Below are 19,616 nucleotides of genomic sequence, written 5' to 3' on the forward strand. Positions count from 1 at the left end.
AAGGTATGCAAATGCAACAAAAAACCCCGTGATTCTGCTGTGTGGTAGGTCATGGCTACTATGTAGCTTTTAGCAGCTCTCATTTCTTCCAACACTTTATGGAAAAGATTTTTGCAGAAACTTTCTTCATACCATCAAATAAGGGAATTTTATATGGGAAAAATATGATTTTTCCATTGGAAATACAATGAAATGTCTATAGCTATTAGAATGACCTCAATGAGATCTGCAGACTCTCACAATACCACCACAGGTGTCACATTTTAAAAAAATGTAAGCTTGGACACATCCCTTAGGCCCACAGGAAATTCTAGCGATAGAACCAAAGCCCCTTCCTGTGCCTTTTCTCCCAGTAACTCATGATGGCCGTGGGTCCCAGCAGATGTTGAACTCAGTTGATATCAAAGTCTAAGTTGAAGCGGTATATAACCAAGCTTCCAGAAATCAGAGTATCTTCTTCAGTCAGTTTTGGAAGTGCCATGGCATGAGAACTGATAATGTCAAAGGTTTCCACTATACCGGGTAGATATCAATTTCTACTCACTCTAAGAAATGTGTGATGTATTCCTTGCTGCACCGTGACCAGGTAAGTGGAGAAGGGTCGTACTGTAGCTGCTGGGACATGATGTACGGACGCTTTCCAACAGGCTCACAGTCATTCTCTTTTCCATCATGCTGGATACCAAAACTGAGAGACATGTTATCAAGCACAAGAAGCAATCACTGTAGCCACTGTTTACATAGGACCTGTCTTATAAAAACCCTGTAGTGTGTTGAAAAATGTACAAGTATCATTTCATTCATCAGTTAAAAATAGATGCCCCATAAAGAGCCTGAGCCACAGAGTACAGAAGTCTCCCACTAACTTCAATGGGTTCAGATCAGGCTGAGAGTACACAGCAACTATCCAAACAAAAACTAACATATATACTTTCCTGACTGAAACCGAGAGTTTTAGGGAGTTGTAATATCTTTATCCTATTTGAATTTGCTCACAGCATCACAGTGTGTACCTCTTCTCTAGCAGAAGTGCTAAGGGATTTGCTCTATGCCTTGTGCATAAAGCAATGCCTATTAGTGCCATTAATTTGGTAATGACTCTGAGGGAAAGAGTAAAATAGAATCACTAACATGACTTCCTGAACCATGCTCATTCATCCCTGGGCAGGATAAACCTTGTTTAATCCAGGAGGGCTGATAAAGATCAGAGAATGAGGATGGGGACTGCGGTGAGTGGCTTTAGAAAGACAGACATTTTAGGGATATATTACTGAAAGTTTGGGCAAAAGCAATATCTGTCCCCAGAATTACATAGTTTCATAGCTTCTAGGGTCGGAAGGGACCTGAGCAGATCATCAAGTCCAACTCCCTGCCATGGCAGGAAAGAGTACTGGGGTCAAACGACCCCAGCAAGGTGTTCATCTAGCCTCCTCTTAAGGACCCCCAGGGTAGGACCTTGCACCACTTCTCTTGGAAGTTGGTTCCAGAACCTAGCCGCCTTGACCGTGAAGTAGCGCCTCCTGATATCTAACCTAAATCTACCCTCCACCAGCTTGTGACTGTTATTCCTGGTCACTCCTGGCGGTGCTCGAGGGAACAGGGACTCCTCCAGTGCCTGCTGGTCCCCTCTGACTAGTTTGTAACAGGCCACTAGATCCCCCCTCAGCCTTCTCTTGTGAAGGCTGAACAGGTTCAGGTCCCGTAGCCTGTCCTTGTAGGGCCTGCCCTGCTGCCCCCTGATCATGTGAGTGGCCGCTGGACCCTCTCCATGCTGTCCACATCCCTCTTGAAGTGCGGCGCCCAGAACTGGATGCAATACTCCAACTGTGGCCTGACCAGTGCCGCATACAGGGGGAGAACCACCTCCTTGGACCTGCTCGAGATGCATCTGTGGATGCATGACAAGGTGCAGTTGGCCTTCCTGACTGCCTTCCCACACTGCCTGCCCATGTTCATCTTGGAGTCAATGATGACTCCAAGATCCTTTTCCACCTCTGTACTGACAAGAGGGGAGTTCCCCAACCTGTAGGTATGGTGCTGGTTGTTCCTCCCCAGGTGCATCACCTTGTACTTGTCTGTGTTGAATCCCCTCCTAATATCCTCCGCCCACCGCTGTGACCTGTCTAGGTCCGATTGTAGTCTGTTGCTTTCATTCTAGCAGGCCCACGTCCCTCCATATCTTAGTGTCATCAGCAAATTTGAACAGGGTGCTTTTTACCCCCTCGTCCAAGTCACTGATGAAGATGTTGAACAGTGCGGGCCTGAGGACCGAGCCCTGCGGAGCCCCACTGCCCACGTCCTTCCAGGTTGAGAAGGACCCATCCACTACCACCCTCTGGGTGCGGCCCTCCAGCCAGCTGGTGGCCCATTTGACTAACTGGGTGTCGATGCCGCAGTCCCCCAGTTTTTTGATGAGAACGGGGTTAGAGACAGTGTCGAAAGCCTTCCGGAAGTCCAGGAAGACTATGTCCACTGCTACCCCTGCATCTAATGATTTGGTGATCTGATCATAAAAGGCCACCAGGTTGGTTTGACAGGACCTGCCACTGATGAACCCGTGTTGGTTGCCCCTAAGCATGCAGTCCCCAGCTGGCCCCTCATGGATGTGTGCCAAAATAATTTTCTCAAATAGCTTGCCTAGGATTGAGGTAATACTAACTGGCCTATAATTTCCCAGGTCCTCCTTCTTCCCCTTTTTGAAGATGGGAACCACGTTGGCCCTCTTCCAGTCCTCCAGCACCACACCACAGCACCACGAGTGCTCGTAAAGCTGTGCCAGGGGTCCTGCAATAACCTCGGCCAATTCCTTTAGAACTCTAGGGTGGAGATCCTCTGGACAGGCTGATTTGAATATGTCCAGTCCCTCCAGAAGCTTCCTAACTAGTTCCTCACTAACCCTTGGCCCAGGTGTGCCTCCCCTGGGGCCCAAGGGGGGCCCAGCAGGGAGGTGACTGTTCTGGTCCCTACTTAGGAAGACGGAGGCAAAGAAACCATTAAACATGTTAGCTTTGTCGTCTGGTGTGACAACCAAATTTCCCAACGTGTCCTGCAGGGGCCCCACATTACCCGGAACCTTCTTTTTACCCCCTATGTCTTTAAAGAAGGACTTCTTATTGTCCTTAATCTGGGAAGCTAGCTCTAATTCCATCTCTGCCTTGGCCTTCCTGACCACCCCCCTACATCCGCGAGCAACTGCAGTATAGTCATCCCTGGTGATGTCCACTTCTTTCCATTGGGTGTATGCCACCCTTTTTGGCAAGGAGACATTCCCAGATGCTTTTGGTGAGCCATGGAGGCTTGTGTGCCCTCCTGTTCCCTTTGATCCTCGTTGGGATTACCTTCCTTTGGGCTTGGAGGATCGTCTCCTTAAGGAGCGACCACTCTCCTTGGACACCTGGCTCCCCTCCCCTCTGGGACCTCAGCGCTTCCCCAACTATTCTCCTTAGCTCGTTGAAGTTTGCCCTCCTGAAATCTAGGGCTGCTGCCTTACTGTATGCCTTTGCCACCTTGCGCTGGATGGTGAATTCCAGCAGGTGATGATCACTGTCGCCCAGGTGGTCGAGCACCCGCAGCCCCCTCACCAGGTCATCACCCGTGGCCAGCACTAGGTCCAACAAGGCATCACCCCTGGTGGGGCTGTGCACCTCCTGGGTTAGATGGAGGTCCTGTACTCTATCTAACAACCTACATGAGCGGTCAGATGTCCAGGAAGTTCAGGTCCCCCATGACTACCACATCCTTAGACTTCACTACCTCAGTGAACTGACCTAAGAATTCCTGGTCAAGCTCTTCCCCTGGTTGGGAGGTCTGTAGTAGATGCCCACCGTTAAGTCTCTTTCCCCTCGACTGCCTTGTACTTTAACCCAAAGCACCTCAGAGTATATTTTGTTTTCAGTTGCTGGAGTAAATGAAAATTCACTTCAGGAGTTACTTCAAACTTTCAACATTGTAAAACTAGTGGCAGAATTTGATGATCAGTTAGTACTGATTTTCTTGCATAATCATTTACTCTGATACTATGCTTTTCTTTTTATTTACCATTTTAATGGTGTCACTTTTGAGTGATTGATTTCTACAGATGTGCTGCTTCCTACATTGTCATACATTCATGAAATGATCAGTAAGTTGGTCTCTAATTTCCTCATCATCTCTCTCTACTTCATCATACTATACATTGAAAACAGTTCATCTTCATAGCATGTCCTCCCCAAAACCCCTCAGAAATCAGGTTTATCTAACTCCTTCAAGTCTTTTTGATCCCAGTAAGAAATGTTTTAATGAATAATTTGTAAAAACCATACACAAAAAACATCTTGCTGAAACACCAATGCCTTTGTAGGTTGTTACAGTACCACACACAATGGGCATGTATAGACAAAACGAGGGGCATACGTGCAAAACACTTGAAAGTGGGTTAAATGCTTTTGCACCACTTTAATAGTGTTGGTGTTTGCACGCATCAGCGGTGTATTGCACATTAATTCCAGCTGCTGTAGCATGTTCGGTGGCATAATGCACCTTAAATGACTTTGGGGCACAGCAAACTAAAACACCTCTGAGGAATTTTAGTTTGTTACCCCACAACCATAGCTCAGGGGCTGTGTAGGCAGCCCATGTAGGCAGCCTGGCAGCAGCCCAGGAAAGCAGGCTCCACTGTAGGAAAAAAAAAAAGGCAGAGTGCCAGATCTTTTTTTTTTTTTTTTCCCTTGGAGCCTGCCTGCCTGCATGAGCCTGCATGACCCAGTCCTTCCCTCCTGGCTGCTGTGCCCTCCAGGACCACCCAAGACAGATGCCTTTGGGTAGGTGCTGCCTGGGGAGGTGGGGGTGGGGGGCTGCTGCTGCCATGGACAGAAGCACCAGCTCCCTCCCTACCTGGCAGCCCAGGGACCACTCCACCCACCAGCAGCTCGCCCTCCCCTCCCTGCCACTGGAGAGGCAAGTAAGACACGGGTGTATATGACACAGAAGTTTACTTTGCACGGGTGTTTTTAAAAACCTACCACTTCAGTTTAGGGCTGCCATTTCATCTACACACTCCCTAAGACTCCCCAATGAATCAAAAACCTCTAAAACTTTAAAAATCTTTTTCTCTTGAAAATATCATTCCAAAATGACCAAAGAGCTCTAAAAAAAAGTATGCCTATCTTATTCCTTCTTCCACAACTTCTTTTAAACATTTACAAGCTGTTCCCTGCTCCCCTTCTAGGTACAAATGTAAGGAATAAGGGTTAGATTTTCAACAGCACCTAAATCCCTCAGATGTGCTGAGAATTACTGACTGAAATAGCATACACCAACAACTATCAACTGGGCATGGTGGGGGTGTGGTCTGGCCCTGATCCAACCACAAGAAGGGAAAGGGGCATGGCCCGGCCCCATGAGGGGGAAAGGGGATGCAGCTGCCAGATGGGACATGGGGTTTGGGAATTTGGCCATGGGGAAAATGGCCATGTTAATGATCTCTGCCCTCCCACTGCCAAATTTATGGATCTAGGGCCAGATGCAATGGCTCCATGGGCAACAGGTGGCCTGCTCGTTGGACGTTGAGCACTTCTGGGATAGAGGGTACAGCCAGTCTGGAATTTTTCAGAATAAAAAAAACAATTTTAACAGAAAATATTTTATTTTGATTCCCCCCCAACAAAAAAATAAAAATAAGGTAAGAATCGAGTATTTTAAGTAGTAGACCTAACATTAAATATATTACTTTGAGTCTATCTAACTTTAAACTGCATTCCCTGTTGTGGTATGTTGTCTCATGGGAATTATTATCCAGATACCTGAAGTTCCTATTTTCTCATGTGGGCTGGTATCCCTATCTAAATTACATTTCCCATGATGCAATGCAGGCTCACTGGAGAGACCATATCATTGTGCTCTATGAGGCTGTGTCCTACAATAGAGAAATACTTTCTAAAGCTGTACAGTATCAAAAAAAATCAGATCTGTTCAAAAAATAGTAAAAAAAAAATTACCTCAGGAATATCAAAATACAGTTTAACTACAAAAATGAGGAAGTTAAATATCAGGCATTTCTGAATCCATTTTCCATGGAAAAAACTGTATCTCCAATTTGATCCCAATTTGGGACAAAAACACAGGTTGAACTACTGAAATTCCTTATAGAATGGAATTACTGATTTTTTGCTCTGGCAGATCTGATAAACATGATTGAGCTCCTTAAGGCAGGGGCTGTCAAAGTCACCAGGTCTTGACCATGGGACTCTTTGTGGGCAGTTCCAGCCCCAAGCACAAAGTGGCTCTGGCAGCAGCAGCTCCAGCTGCAACCCAGTGCACATGGCAGTGATGGTGTTAGCAGCCCTGGCTCCCAAAGCATACTGCGTGCTGCATGCCCCATGCCAGAGCTAGAGCCAGAGCACAACTTCTGCAACATTCCTTGTGTCATGGCAGCAGCTCATAGGGCACATGGCAATAACAGTTCCAGCTTCAGCTCCAGTGCTGGCATGTGGCAGCAGCACAACCATCAGCCAAGAAGGTAGGACTGCTTTGGTGGTGATAGGCAGAGTGGCTAGAGGGTGATCAAGTTTGTATCAGCCCTTGCTTGCCCTCCTGCAGCTGATGGCCATGTTCCCCAGGGCCCAAGAGTCCCAGGTTCTATGGCAGACCACTTCCCTGGGCATACCTCCCACTTCCAATAGACTGCTGATAGCCCAGCGGCCAGGTAGAGCAGCTCTGCAGACTGGATCCAGCTCTCAGGCTGCATGTTTGACACCCCTACCTTAGAGGGCAGTTGTATTTCCTCACTTATGTAAAATCCAGAGTAAACTATATATTATAGGGCTGTGCAAAATTTCGCTGGCTGTTTCATTTCAACATTGTTTCGACTCATTTTGAGGTTGAAACAGCACAATTTAAATAAAACACAGGGCTTTGAAATAGCCTTGAAACAAAACGAGGCTAGTTGAAATGTTGTGAAAGTCAAACGTTTTGACCATAGCGCTGGGGATGGGAAGTCAGTCCAGCTGGGCTATCTTCCCATCCCCAGTGCAAGATCTGGCCAGGGACAGGGAGTCATCCCAGCTGGGTTGTGTTTCCATCCCTGGCGCTAGATCAGCCCAAGATCCCTCAGCCCTGCCCCGGCCCGATCTAGCGCAGGGGATGGGGAGTCAGCCCAGCTAGGCTGAGTTCCCCTCCCCAGGACCACCATCATGCAGGCCTGACTCCCCAGCCCTGGCCCGATCTTGTGCCAGGGATGTCCCAGCCTGATCTACCTGGGAATGGGAACTCAACCCAGATTGGGAGAATTACCTATCCACCAGAGCTCCAGATATTCAAACCAAGAGCTTCTTGAATTTTACCCAGAAGCCATATTACACCCAGATTCCTTCCAAGCCATAAACATTATGCTTACATGTTTTATTGCTTTTGCATATAAATGACAGCTATAGATAGAGGCTGCAATTTGCCCAAAGCACTTGAAGCAAGTTAAGCAATAGAGATTAAACTCACTGAGGGCCTGATCCTCAAGTCAGCCCTGTAGTGTGAGGCTCTAAGGTGAGGCAATACTATAAAGAGAGATATGTTTCAAAGGAAATGTCACTAATGAGCCTTTACAGATATCTTAAGTCAAGACTTTTCAACCACCCTTTTTCTCCAGAAATGTCTATCCCAGAATATACAGAATGCCAAACATATTTAGGAGGGAAATGCTGTTTACATTCCACTATACCTGTGTCCAAGTTCATGTGCAATAGTGAATGCCAAGGGCAATCCAGAATCTTCATTAATATTACAGCTCCGGTGAGGTTGACACATACCAGACAGATGAGACAAACCCAAGGTTTCACAGGGACGATTCATGCCAGCACAAATGTCCTTCCTGCAAAACCAGTAAAGACTCAGTTTAGAGAGTATAAAAAGTGTTTTGTCCTGCTTATGCCAGGTGGTAAACTCATACTACATTAATGTTAGTGAGAATTTTAGGCAAAGGGTGGTACACCTAGCATTTATACTGGCATACTGTACTTAAGACTGTTATTCACCAGGACATACTTTTATTGTGATAGTGCCTAAATACTCTAATTGGGACAAGGGCCCATTTCTGCTGAGCTTTATAGAAACAAAGAGAGATGATGCAAGTCCTAAAAGCCTTTCATCCTGAGACCACAGGCTAAATGGAAAAGATGGGGATACAAAAGAGAAGCAAATGAATGTGGTGAAGAAAAGGCATTTCTTTAGTAGTTACACGGAGTGCAGTAGACAGTTTTGTTTTCCCACTGGGATTATACAAGTAGGGGGGAGGAAACAGGAAGGGAGCAGTATAGCCACTACTTGTCATCTGCCTAACTAGGATCAGGAGGCTGACTTGTAAACATCTAGGAGGTGCCTCTTAAAGAGGTACACCAAGCTCAATGCTCGGGTAGAATTACATCAAAGGAAGAGGAGGACAGTATAACTGTCAGGGTGACTTCTTTCCTCTCTATGGAAGGCGGCACTATACAGTGAAGACAATAGTGTTCCTCTCTCTTCTTAGGGCAATATCTTATCATAAAAGTAAGTGGTAAAAGTGTTTTTCAAAGGCAGTAAAACATGGCAACTGAATGTTATAGATATTGAGGGGTTTCACACCTATTCATCTGAATACTAACTGTTATAGCAGCTAAGATCCCCTGCTCCATTTAAACTGCACCCACATGTGGAAAAACCTTTAAAACTCCTGCCTATGACAGCATTCTGTATAGTAGAGACATTCATGTTGATTATTTGAAGTCTGAGAGGCTCATGCCTGGTAAAGATCACAGGGAGAATCTTTTAACATTAACCAAGGTATTTTACTGGATTAACTGAATAAATAGCACAAGTCCTAAAACTACTTCCATTTCAGTTCAGTTTCAAGTTTCTACTTAAATTTTTCCCCAGGTCTTTGCTTGCCTGGTCTCATACTACTTTTTAAAGTAAACTGAGTATATCATCTCATCTCATTAAGTCGTTGCAAGGGGCCTACGGATGGTTAGCAACTGATGTGCTATTTTAGAGGAAGCAATAATCTACAAAGCCTGGCTAAAAGGCCTTGCAGGCTTCTAAAGCCTATTCCGGTCTCTCCTTTGTTTTCTCAGCCAGCAGTGCAGGATTGCTGCTCCAGTGCTAGCACCAAACAACTGAGTTCTGAAGCCAGTAAACCCTGTAATCAAAAGGCTTAGTTATTCTGTTTTCATCTCTTTAAACCAGTGTAAAAGCATATATTTAAAAAAATCTGTTTTTACTCTGGGTTGGAAGAGCTATTATAGTGACTCAGAAGTTACTAAAATGTGCCTCTCAACCTGTGCCTCAGTATGGTATCTAGCAAAATGGCGATTTTTGCTGCCATCTCCTGTGGTGTATCTAGGTAATGCATTACATGGACAAGGGCCCTACAGCTGACTGTGGGAGGTCCCTTGTCACCCCCAGGTTCAATAGGATTTGGCTTTGGGTGGGGAGGGGAAGGGTAGTTGATTGTAGCTGTGTTTGTATAAGGACATAGGCAGACAAGGTTCTTTGGGTAGAAGTGATTTCTTGTATTAGACCAACCGAGGGGAAGGGGAATCACTCTTGATCTTAGCTCCTCAACTCTGGAACATCCTCTCAAAAGGAACACTAGAGGAGGTCCCAGCTCAATAATGGGAGGTTAATTTATAAAGCCTGTTCATTTGAGCAGATATATTATGAAGCATTTTGTGATGCCTGCCTTTGTTCTCATTCTTATTTTTATTTTTTGGACTTGCTGATCACTTTTTTTTTATTCCGTGTCAATTAGAAATTGTTTCCCTTTGCCTGATGGTCTTGTTGAGCTAAAAATTGCCTTTTTGCCAAATAGTTGTTTCAGTCAGGGTTCTACACAGGCTCATTGAGTCTTTTGCTTTTAATCTAATGTTTCACATTGTTTTTATTATGTGGTAAGAATGCTGCCAGTTTTTTCACAAAAATAATTTAATTCCTGGAAAATGCAGTTCCAGGGTAACAAAGCTATTCACTAATTTGGCTTGAGTTCAGCTGATGGTTTCAAGCAGAAAAGATGTTTCAGAAAATCTTTTTCTACATCTTAAAATGCTTTTTTTCAACATTCCCTATGATCCTATTAAATTAAATATTCCAAATTGTAATTTGGAAGTGATATTTCAAAGCCATTTTAAAAAAGTGAAAATGAAATTAGAATTGTAGGGTTGGAAGGGACTCAAGGATCAGCTAGTCCAGGTGCATGCAATACTCTAGCTGAGGCCGAAGTAGTAGAGTGGTACAATGACCTCCCATGTTTTACATACTATGTTCCTGTTGTTAATGCAGCCCAAAGTGCTCTTGCTTTTTTTGGCAATGACATCACATTGCTGGCTTTAGTTAACTCTGTCATGCACCAAAATCCCCCTTGGCAGGAGTCAATTTTTATTGGTAAATGTCAATACGTATCAATTTTTACCTCACACTCACAGACGGATGAAAAAATATTTCCATTGTTAATAATCAACATTTATAGAAAGGGGATGTAAGAATTGGTTGCTGCTGCAGTGCCCGGGAGGCTTTCACTGAGCAGTGGCTGCAGGTGGAGGGAGGTGGGCTGGGGGGGGGGTGCGTGTGCATGTGTGTGTGCACGCGCGCGTGTGTGTGTGTCCCTGCCCCCTCAGGGTGCTAGCCAGCCAGGCCCTCCCTTGCAAACTCAGGCAGGAGCTGGTACAGGCAGAATAAGCCCCTGGCTGCAAGGGGCAGATGTGGTTCCAGCAGCCAGAGGTTTCCTTGCTGGGGAGTGAGGCAGGGGGGCAGCAAGCACCATGGGACAAAGGAAAGCGGGCTCTGAGTTCAGTGACTCTTTCTACAGGGACTGGACAGCAAACTGAGTCTGGCAGCACAGCAACTTCCCCTGCACAGGCTGTGTGCTGGGCTGGAGGAAGAAGTGAGCATATTTGTGTCTGCGTGTCTGTGTGTGCACGCGCACCCCCCACACCCTTAATTTCATGCAATCCTGGACATTTAAATTGATAAAAATCAAAATAAATGCTTAAAAATAAACATTGATTTTAGCTGTCAAAATTATTAAAAAATTAAAATTAAATCCTGCCAAAGCAGCCTGTGTTTCTCTCAGCAATGCTACTGCTAACCAATCATCTTCCATTCTGTATTTGGACATTTGTTTTTCTTCCCTATGTGGAGCACTTCATGTTTCATCAAATCATTGAAAAACAGGGCTGGAAGGGACTCTCAAGAGGTCACCAAATCCAACCCCCTGCTCAAGGCAGGATTAACCCTTTCTACAATATTCCAGCCCAGTGTTTGTCTAACTCATTCTTAAAATCTCCCAGTTGTTCTAGATCGCCTGTTCTGATGTTTAACCACCCCCAAAGTGAGAGAGTTCTTCCTAATATTCAACCTAAATTTCCCTTGCTGTAATTTAAGATCAACACTCCTTGTCCTGTCCCCTGCAGCCACAGAGAACTGTTTAGCACCATCTTCTCTATAACTACCCTTCGGGTATTTTAAGACTGTTCTCAAATCCCTCCTTAAAGTTCTGTTCTCCAGACTAAATAACCCCAGTTCTTCCCACCTTTTCTCATAAGTTTCTGAGACCTCTAATATTTTTTGTTGCTCTCTGCTGAACCCTTTCCAATTTGCCTGCATCTTTGTTTTTCCTGGACTTCATACTTTTGTCTTGTGCCCAGTAGTCAAAATCCCTTAGAATTCAACTTGTATCAGGAGACTGCAAGTCCTTCTAGTTTTGTATCATCTGCAAACTTCATGTGAAAGCTCTATATCCCTGCATCCATATCAATAATAAAGATGTTAAATGCCACTGGACCCAGAACAGATCCCTATGGAACCCCAGTTGAAACATCCTGCCATTCTGACATTAATACATTTAGAATTATTTTCTGTTTGCATTTATTCAACCTGTTATTTATCCACTTAACAGTGATTTTGCTTTGAATTATTTGAATCTCTGCTCCTCAGCCCACATTTCTCTAATTTACTTATGAGAATGTCATCTATCAAAACCCTGTTGAAGTCCAAGTATATTATTCCCATTGCATTCACCTAATCCAAATTTAAGGCCCTGTCAAAAAGGGAAATCAGGTTAGTTTGGCATGATTTGTTTCAGGAAATCTATGTTGGGTCCTAGTGATCATTCCTTCCTCCTCCAGCTGCTTACTAATTAACTGTTTTTGTAATTTATTCCAGTAACTTCCTAGGTAGTAAAGTCAGAATGACTGGTCTATAATCCCGCGGATCTTCCTTTCTGAAGATAGGTACTATGCTAGCCCACCTCCAGTCCTCTAGAATCTTGCCTTTTTTGCCATCCATGACTTTTTGCCAACTGCTCTAAGATTAACAGTTTGTTTCTAGTAGAACCAATTCATTTGGTCAACCTGAAATGAAATAGTTTGGGATTTTCATTTCAGTGAGGAAAAACAAACTTTTTTCACTCCACATCAATCTGAAATAAAGGTGCACTGATACTTTGGTCCAATATCAGACTGGTATCAATATAAAGAAAACTGGCTATATCAGAAATAGCCTGATGTGGCCGATAATTTGGCCAATAAATGCTCATGTGTGCGTGCAGCTGCAGCATAGTGCTCAGAAGTCAAGGAGAAGAGCCCAGCAGCATGGAGAGCAACATGCAGCTGGTAAATAAGTTGTGGTGGAAGAGAGGGAGGAGACATGGGGGGTCAGATCAATGCCCCCCATGGTGACAGAAGGACTGGGGCAGGTGCTGCCCAGCCAGGGCAGAGCAAGTTGCAGGACAGAGCCCTGGCTTGTCGGGGGGAGGGATGGTGGCTCCTGCTGCTCCGCGCACCCCAGGAGGGCATAGGGGGGTGCCCCTTGCATCTGCATGGGGCCGAGCAGGGCGGATGGGCTGCAGCTATGGGACAGAGCTGGGGCTATGCCGGGCTCTTCTCAGTGGGGGCTGGGCTCAGGGCAGGGACTGTGGAGGGGGCTGTAGCCACCCCAAATTTTGCTGTAGCCCCAATCCCAGTACCACCGCCACCCACCCAGCACAGCCCTGGCTCAATGCCTCACTTCCATCCGTGCACTGGGAAGAGCCAGGGCTGCGCCAGGTAGGCATCAGCACTGGAAGCAGGGCTACAGCAAAATTTGGGGTGGCTGCAGCCCTCTCTGTAGCCCTGGCTCAGAGACCAGCCCCCAACAAGAAGAGCCCGGCACAGCTCCAGCTCCAGTCCACAGCTGCAGCCCATCCGCCCCGCCCCGCCCCGCCCCACCCCACCCAGATCTGAGGGCACCCCCCCATCCCGCATGTCCTCCCAGGGTGCACACAGTGGCAGGGGCTGCCCCCCCTCCTTTACAATAGGTGGTTCCATCTTGTGCCCCGTTCCAGCTGGGCAGTGACTGTCCCTGCCCCCTCCCTCACCATGGGAGCATTGATCTGCGCCCCCCCCATGCCTCTTCCCTTCCCCCTCCCCTTCCACCACAATGGACTTACCAGCTGCACACAGCTGTATTGGAAATTGGATTGGTATTGGTGATATGCTTCCTTAAAAATTGGCTATCCGTATTGGCCCCCAAAATCTCTATTGGTGTACCCCTAATCTGAAAAGAATGTTTTTTTCTTTTAATGAATTCACCAACAATAAGATTGTATGTGGTGATTTGATACTAAATTATAAGGACATTAAAGTATGCAATGTGTTATTAACACACAAAATGAAAACTTGCAAATAATGTCACAAATCACTGTTAATTAAATTATGTTTTCAACAACTTACACTAACCATTACTAGCATTATTGTTATACAGGTCACAAACCAGAGAGTCCAGTTTATGCAACAAGCAAACAAACAGGATCAAATGCATTTGGCTTTGAATTTGCTTTTACTGGGGGAAAAACAACTCATCCTCTGGACAAAGGGAAAAGTGTTGATCTTAAAAGGCCAAGGATACTTTATTTTGTATGACAGGATAAGGTTCTGACCCTGCAAATATACATGCAAATATTTACCTTTAGACATGTGAACAGACCTATTGAGTTTGCAGGCTCAAAGCTGATCTGTCTGCTAAATATCAATAAGAAATGCATGATGGTCTCAGAATGTATCCATTGTTCAAAAGAGAAAGGGTGGTCATATGGATAAGGCAATGAAATGGAGCTGTGCTCTCTGCCACATATTTCCTGTGTAAGGTAAATCATAGATTTCATAGACATGAGGGCTGGAAGGGACCTTGGAAGATCATCGAGTCCAGCCCCCTGCCCAGGGGCAGGAAGTCAGCTAAGGTCAAAGGACCCCAGCAAGACAGGTGTCCAAATGTTTCCTAAAAGAGTCCAGAGTATGTTCTTGCAAGTGATCTAATCCCTCTGTACCTCAGTTCTTGATCTACATACAAGAGAAAAAGAATACTTTTTTATCACGCTGTTTGTCTTCTTTCTTTAAATTCTTAAGTACCAAATTCTTATGTACTATTTGTTAGTCCAGCATCTAACACAACCTTGGCTGACCTTGGTTGAAATTGGTAGGTTCTGCCATAATACAAAAGAAAGCATAACATAGCAAATGTTTGCTATATGAGGGGAGAGAGGAATGGACAGAAAAACAAGTTTCAAAGCTATATACGTAAGTAATTACACAAACAATGTTAGAGTCACAGGTGAGAATGTGTGCTATTAGGGCTTGTGCATTCATTTAACCAAAACAATGTAATAGGACTTCTCCAACAAATAGAAAGCAAGCAACTCAGCTCATCTAGTGATTATTCATCAATAACTGGCTGAGAATTTTTTTTTTATATCTTCATAGTTTCTGAAAAAATGTTGATTTTTCAACAATAAATCAGAGGTAACCATAATCTCATGGGGCGCTTGTACATGTGATGATGAGGCCATGTACACGTGACAAAAAGTGATGAGAAATTGCTATTTGTCTAATGTAATGGCATCACCATGTACACATGCATGATTTTTTTCATGACAAAATTTCTTTGAATGTGGCAACTTAGACCACCTCTGATGTATTTTAGTTTGATCTGGGCAAATTAAAAAGAATCAGTCATGTGTATGTGTCACACAGCTCCTGCTGCCTCCCTGTGCTGCCCCAGGAACAGGCTGGGCTGGCTTGCCTTGGAGCAGTGTGGGAAGGTGGCAGGAGGGCAGTTGGCTGTGCTGGTAGCCAGAGAAAGTGATGGGGATGGTGCACAGGGCGCTGGAAGCTCAGGCATGCTCAGGGAAGCTCAGGCTTGACAGGCTTCCAGCATCCCATGCACTGTCCCTGCTGCCTTCTTCAGCTGCCAACAAACCTAGTCACAGGCCGCAGGAAGGTGACAGGAACAGTGCACGAGGTGCTGGAAGCCCATCAAGCCTGAACTTCCCCGAGCAGGCCCAGGCTTCCAGCACCCCATGCACCATTAGATTGGGTCAGGTGTTGCCTGTGAGCTGGGGCAGCACCCACACACCAGCACTCTGCCCAGGCAGCCCTGAGGGTCACTGCCACCATGGAGGGAAGGACTTCCCCCCACACTGCACTCAGGGGCTGAATGAGAAAAAACAAATTAAAGTGATGAGGGGCCCAATCCTTTTTCTTTTCTCAAGTAGCCTGTCTGCATGGCTGGGGATGAGCTACCAGCAGCCCCTGAGCTGTGGGGAGGGGTCCAGTCCTTCCCTCCATGGTGGTGGCACCCCCAGGCGCTGCTCCTAACACAGGCTCAGGGAAGAACTGGATCCAGCAGGTGCTGCCTCCGCGCTGGGGCAGTACCTATGTAGCTACCACCCTGCCTGGGTGGCCCCAAGGAGCACCGCCACTGCGGGGGGAAGGACGGGCCCCTCCACATCTCAGGGGTTGATGGCAGCTCTCTTCCAAGCTGTGGGAGAAGTGGGTATGCTCCATGAGAAAAAAAAAAGATCTGGCCCCTTGCTGTTCTTTTGGTGGGGGGGGGGGTTTCGGCAGAGCTTGCCCATGGCCAAGGGGAGGGAGAGAGGGCAGGGTGGTGAGCTGAGCTGCTGGTGGGTCATCACTGTTCCATAATAGTGATGGAAGCCCTTAAATTAAAACATTTTTTCACAATTAAAAACCCACCAATTAAAATCCCACCATTTTCAATTTCAGGGAACTAACCCCCTTCCTCATACATATAAGCACCCAGGGATATTCAACAGACACAAAAAGCAACTCAGTCCTTCAGGCACAAGTTCATTGGGATGAATATTTACTGAACTTTAAAGGCAACTGGAATTAGATGGTGTGCACTGTTTATGCCTTGAAATGAACATAATGGGTGATGCCTCCCACTATGAAATGCAATTCAAAAGACACCATTGAGATTTTTTTTTATATCTACAACCATGTAACTTGAGAGGCTGAAAATGAATTACATGGTCCTAGCAACAAAATATCCATCTATTCTGAGGAATCACAGGGTTCTGCAATTATAGGGCTGCTCATCTGTACACTGGGCTGGGCTGGCATTTTTCCTGGAAGGAAAGAACATAATCATAGCATTTGGTAGTGCCGAGGTGATTTTGTTGCCATGATGGCCCAGGAAATATATGAGAAGCAATGATTCCGGTGGGTGATATCTTTAACTGAACGGCATGGCTGGGTACTAATGCCTGAGGAAGGGCCCTGAGGTGCTGTAGCAGGGCACAGGGCTGTGCCTCCTCCTTTAAGGGAGCAAACAGCTTGTGAGGCTGCTTGCAGGTGGTGCAGGGAGCTGATGAGGGGCTCACCTGATGGGAACAGGGCTCAGGCTGGAGCTATACAAGTTCAGAGCCTGAGCCACTTGGGGGTCTCTCCTTGGCAGCCACAAAGTGAGGAGCTCTGGGCAGGAGGGTTCCTGAAAAGAGTGCAACTTAGAAACAACTCCACAGGCTTGGGAGCAGAGGCAAGCCCCCTGGTCAGAGAAGGACTGAGTTTTTACTTGGCAAGTGGCCTTTGTTTTATTTTGAGCCCACAGAGGGTCCTGGTGCCCAGAGAAGGGCTGCATGCAGGACCGGGGGTTCAGGAGCCTAGAGAAGGGGCACCACACAGGATTAGAGAGACCAGGAGGAGATGGTGTAAGGTACCGGGGGGTCCAAAGGCCCGAGGGGGGCAAGTGTATGAATAGACAACATCATAGAGTGAACACCCGTAAGGCTTAGGGCATGGTGTAGGGGAGGTAAGAAGCCATGCAAGGAGCCCTTAAGGTGACCGGTGCCCGGCAGGGGTACAGACAGGCTGAGAGGGCCTGCTAGCCTGGGGGGCACTAGACTGAGGGGACCCAGGAGAGGCCCAGCGAGGATCAACACAGGCTTGGGCTCGTGTAGAGCCCACAGGCAGCCTCCCTTTTATAACCTTCATTAAGAGCAAGGTGGTGGGCAAAATTCGAGGGAAGGGCTGCAGCTGAGCCTGAGGCAGGCAGAGGCATCATGGCCACCCCTGGGACCTCAACGTATTACAGTGCCTGAAAACTTGCCTGTCTATCCCAGCCATGCAGTTGGTTCAAAAAAAGTTACTATGAACATAGCGTTCAGTGAGAGAGAAAGACCTAAACTGGAGAACTAGGGTTTTGTGCCTCTCAAATTATTGAGCTCTGGGGACACTGAGGCTTCATAGATCAGTTCCCTAGCCAATGGTCCATCTCTAACAAAAACCGCATGTACATGTATGAAGAATTATATGTATTTTGAGATGTAGCCATCCTTTAAAAATGCACAGAAGGGCAATTTTAGCACTTTCCAACCTTGACAACATTCATTAATCTATAACACATCATATAGCTCATCTGCTACAAAGTGTGATATACTAGTGTAAAGTAATTTTTATACTAACATTGTCATTAAGAAATGACACATCTTTATTGGGTCTTATACTTTATAGGATAACTTGCAGTGTGAACAAAAGGAGGACAGTAGCCTATAAAGATATTGTCTGAAAGAAAAGGTGTAAGATAATATTTGGCAGCTTGTCTCCAGGCTTGTGGATGTACCTAGTTATAAGGACGGCCACATCATGGTGTATAGGGTTGACATCACTTTTAGGGTTGATGCTCTTCTGCCATTTACAGAAGCTGGCTAATGTCTTATCTGCATGATGAACAATTTTCAAACCTTGCTATAGGAAAAAGAAAGAAAATATTATGCATTTGCCAAAGCACAGCAGCAATGTTAATTATGAAGCTCACTGAAGTCACTGAAATATAGCTGATTATGCTTTTGCCAGAAGCAAAAACCATCATTAGAAGTAATGACAGCTATTTGTCTAACAGCCTGAACATTAAGCTGAAACTTTGTCATTTTTGCAACTAGTGAAATGAAAGGGGGGATAACAAAAATCAAAAGAAGAAATTAGCGGTTTTTTTGCAAGTGGCTTTCATAAAACTAAACTATCAATTGCTTTTTTTCAGAAATGACATTTTATTTTCTCCTTGGAAGTGAGTATTCGTCTTGACACAGAGAAGATGTAGATTAATTTGCTGCCAATTTGATGCTTATGTTTGTCACTCCTGATGTGTCAGGAACAAGCTCATGATCAGGTAACATTTTTAACATGTAAGGATACATTTCCTTCATACCATGTGTTAGAAATTTCTACAAAAAATGAAGAGCAGTCATAGAAAAGGTTTCTTCCTCATCTTATAACTGCATACAATCAACATAAGATGAATAAACGAAGTAGTGAAGCGAAATAAACTCTTTCAAGGTGGAGTACCAGGTTCAGCAGGGGACAGCAGTAGCAGTGGGCAGTTTCCTCTTCCTGCACTTGCTCCCTCTCACCATCCTACCCATGTCCCCCACTGGACAGGACATAGCACTGGAAGGAAGAACATGTCCCTGCTGTTGCTGTTCCTGGCTGATGCAGACATGGAGGAAGCCCCAGAGCCACTCCTGCCCTACTCCAACTGAGGTCTGTGGGGAGTGGCTATGTCAGGAACTGGGCTTGTCCATGGACAGCTACATCAGCACACAGGATCTTTCTTCTAGTGCTTGCTCCTGGCCAGCACTGGATACTTGGTGGGGAGGGGTGGAGAGGGAATAGGTGCTGGAAGAAGGAACCCATTCACTGCCACCATTGCCTCTGGTCTGGCCAAGTCCAGCTCACTATGCAACTATTCCCCACATCCCCTGGCTGGAGCAGCACAGGAGTGGCTCTAGGGAATCCCCCACATGCATGTCAGCCAGAGACAGCAGAAGCAGGCAAGCAAAGAGGTGGGTCTTGCCTTCACATGCTTGCTTTCTACCCAGCTCCCAAGTGTTTTCTGATGGCCCAGGAGCTCCTGGCCTAGGAGATCCAGCAACACCTCGCTTCCATCTCCCCATGGCCTGAGGGGCAGTGTGCCGCACCCTCCTTGAGTAAATCCTGGATCCACCCATGGCCTCAGGTAAGGTTATGCGACTAGACTGCAGATGATTCCTGTACACTTGAATTTCTGCTCCTTATCAGGTGGCCCAGAAATCTGAAGATACTGAAGAGATTCTCTCCCCCCACCGCCCCAAAACAGCCTATTATTTGGACATATTATCTGAATTTGCTTTGAGGAGTTTGTACACCAGCACCTGAAGCTGTGAGCTAAGTGACATGCCACAAAGCACAGCATTTAGCCTTTAAACAGCTACACCAAAATTAACAGATTAATACAGGAGTCGAATGGATGATAACTTTTATACAAGCCATGGTTTTTCCAAGCCATCATTTCTCACCTCCTCCAAA

At 45.9% G+C, this 19,616-nt stretch overlaps 1 protein-coding gene across 1 annotated transcript in view; it reads right to left on the reverse strand.

Annotated features, from left to right (window-relative positions):
• The window catches only part of ADAMTS12 (ADAM metallopeptidase with thrombospondin type 1 motif 12), a 362,955-nt gene that overhangs the window by 139,001 nt on the left and 204,338 nt on the right, over positions 1 to 19,616 (reverse strand). The window contains exons 6-8 of the mRNA XM_090037912.1: positions 17,896 to 18,020; positions 7,691 to 7,840; positions 545 to 688 (exon numbers count right to left, since the gene is read on the reverse strand). Coding sequence (XP_089894038.1) covers positions 545 to 688; positions 7,691 to 7,840; positions 17,896 to 18,020 — 419 coding nt within the window. The remainder of the gene's footprint in view (positions 1 to 544; positions 689 to 7,690; positions 7,841 to 17,895; positions 18,021 to 19,616) is intronic.

The sequence above is a fragment of the Crocodylus siamensis genome, chromosome 3, assembly GCF_052110815.1.
Source record: "Crocodylus siamensis isolate JL-2025a chromosome 3, ASM5211081v1, whole genome shotgun sequence".
In the NCBI taxonomy this organism is placed as follows: Eukaryota; Metazoa; Chordata; order Crocodylia; family Crocodylidae; genus Crocodylus; species Crocodylus siamensis.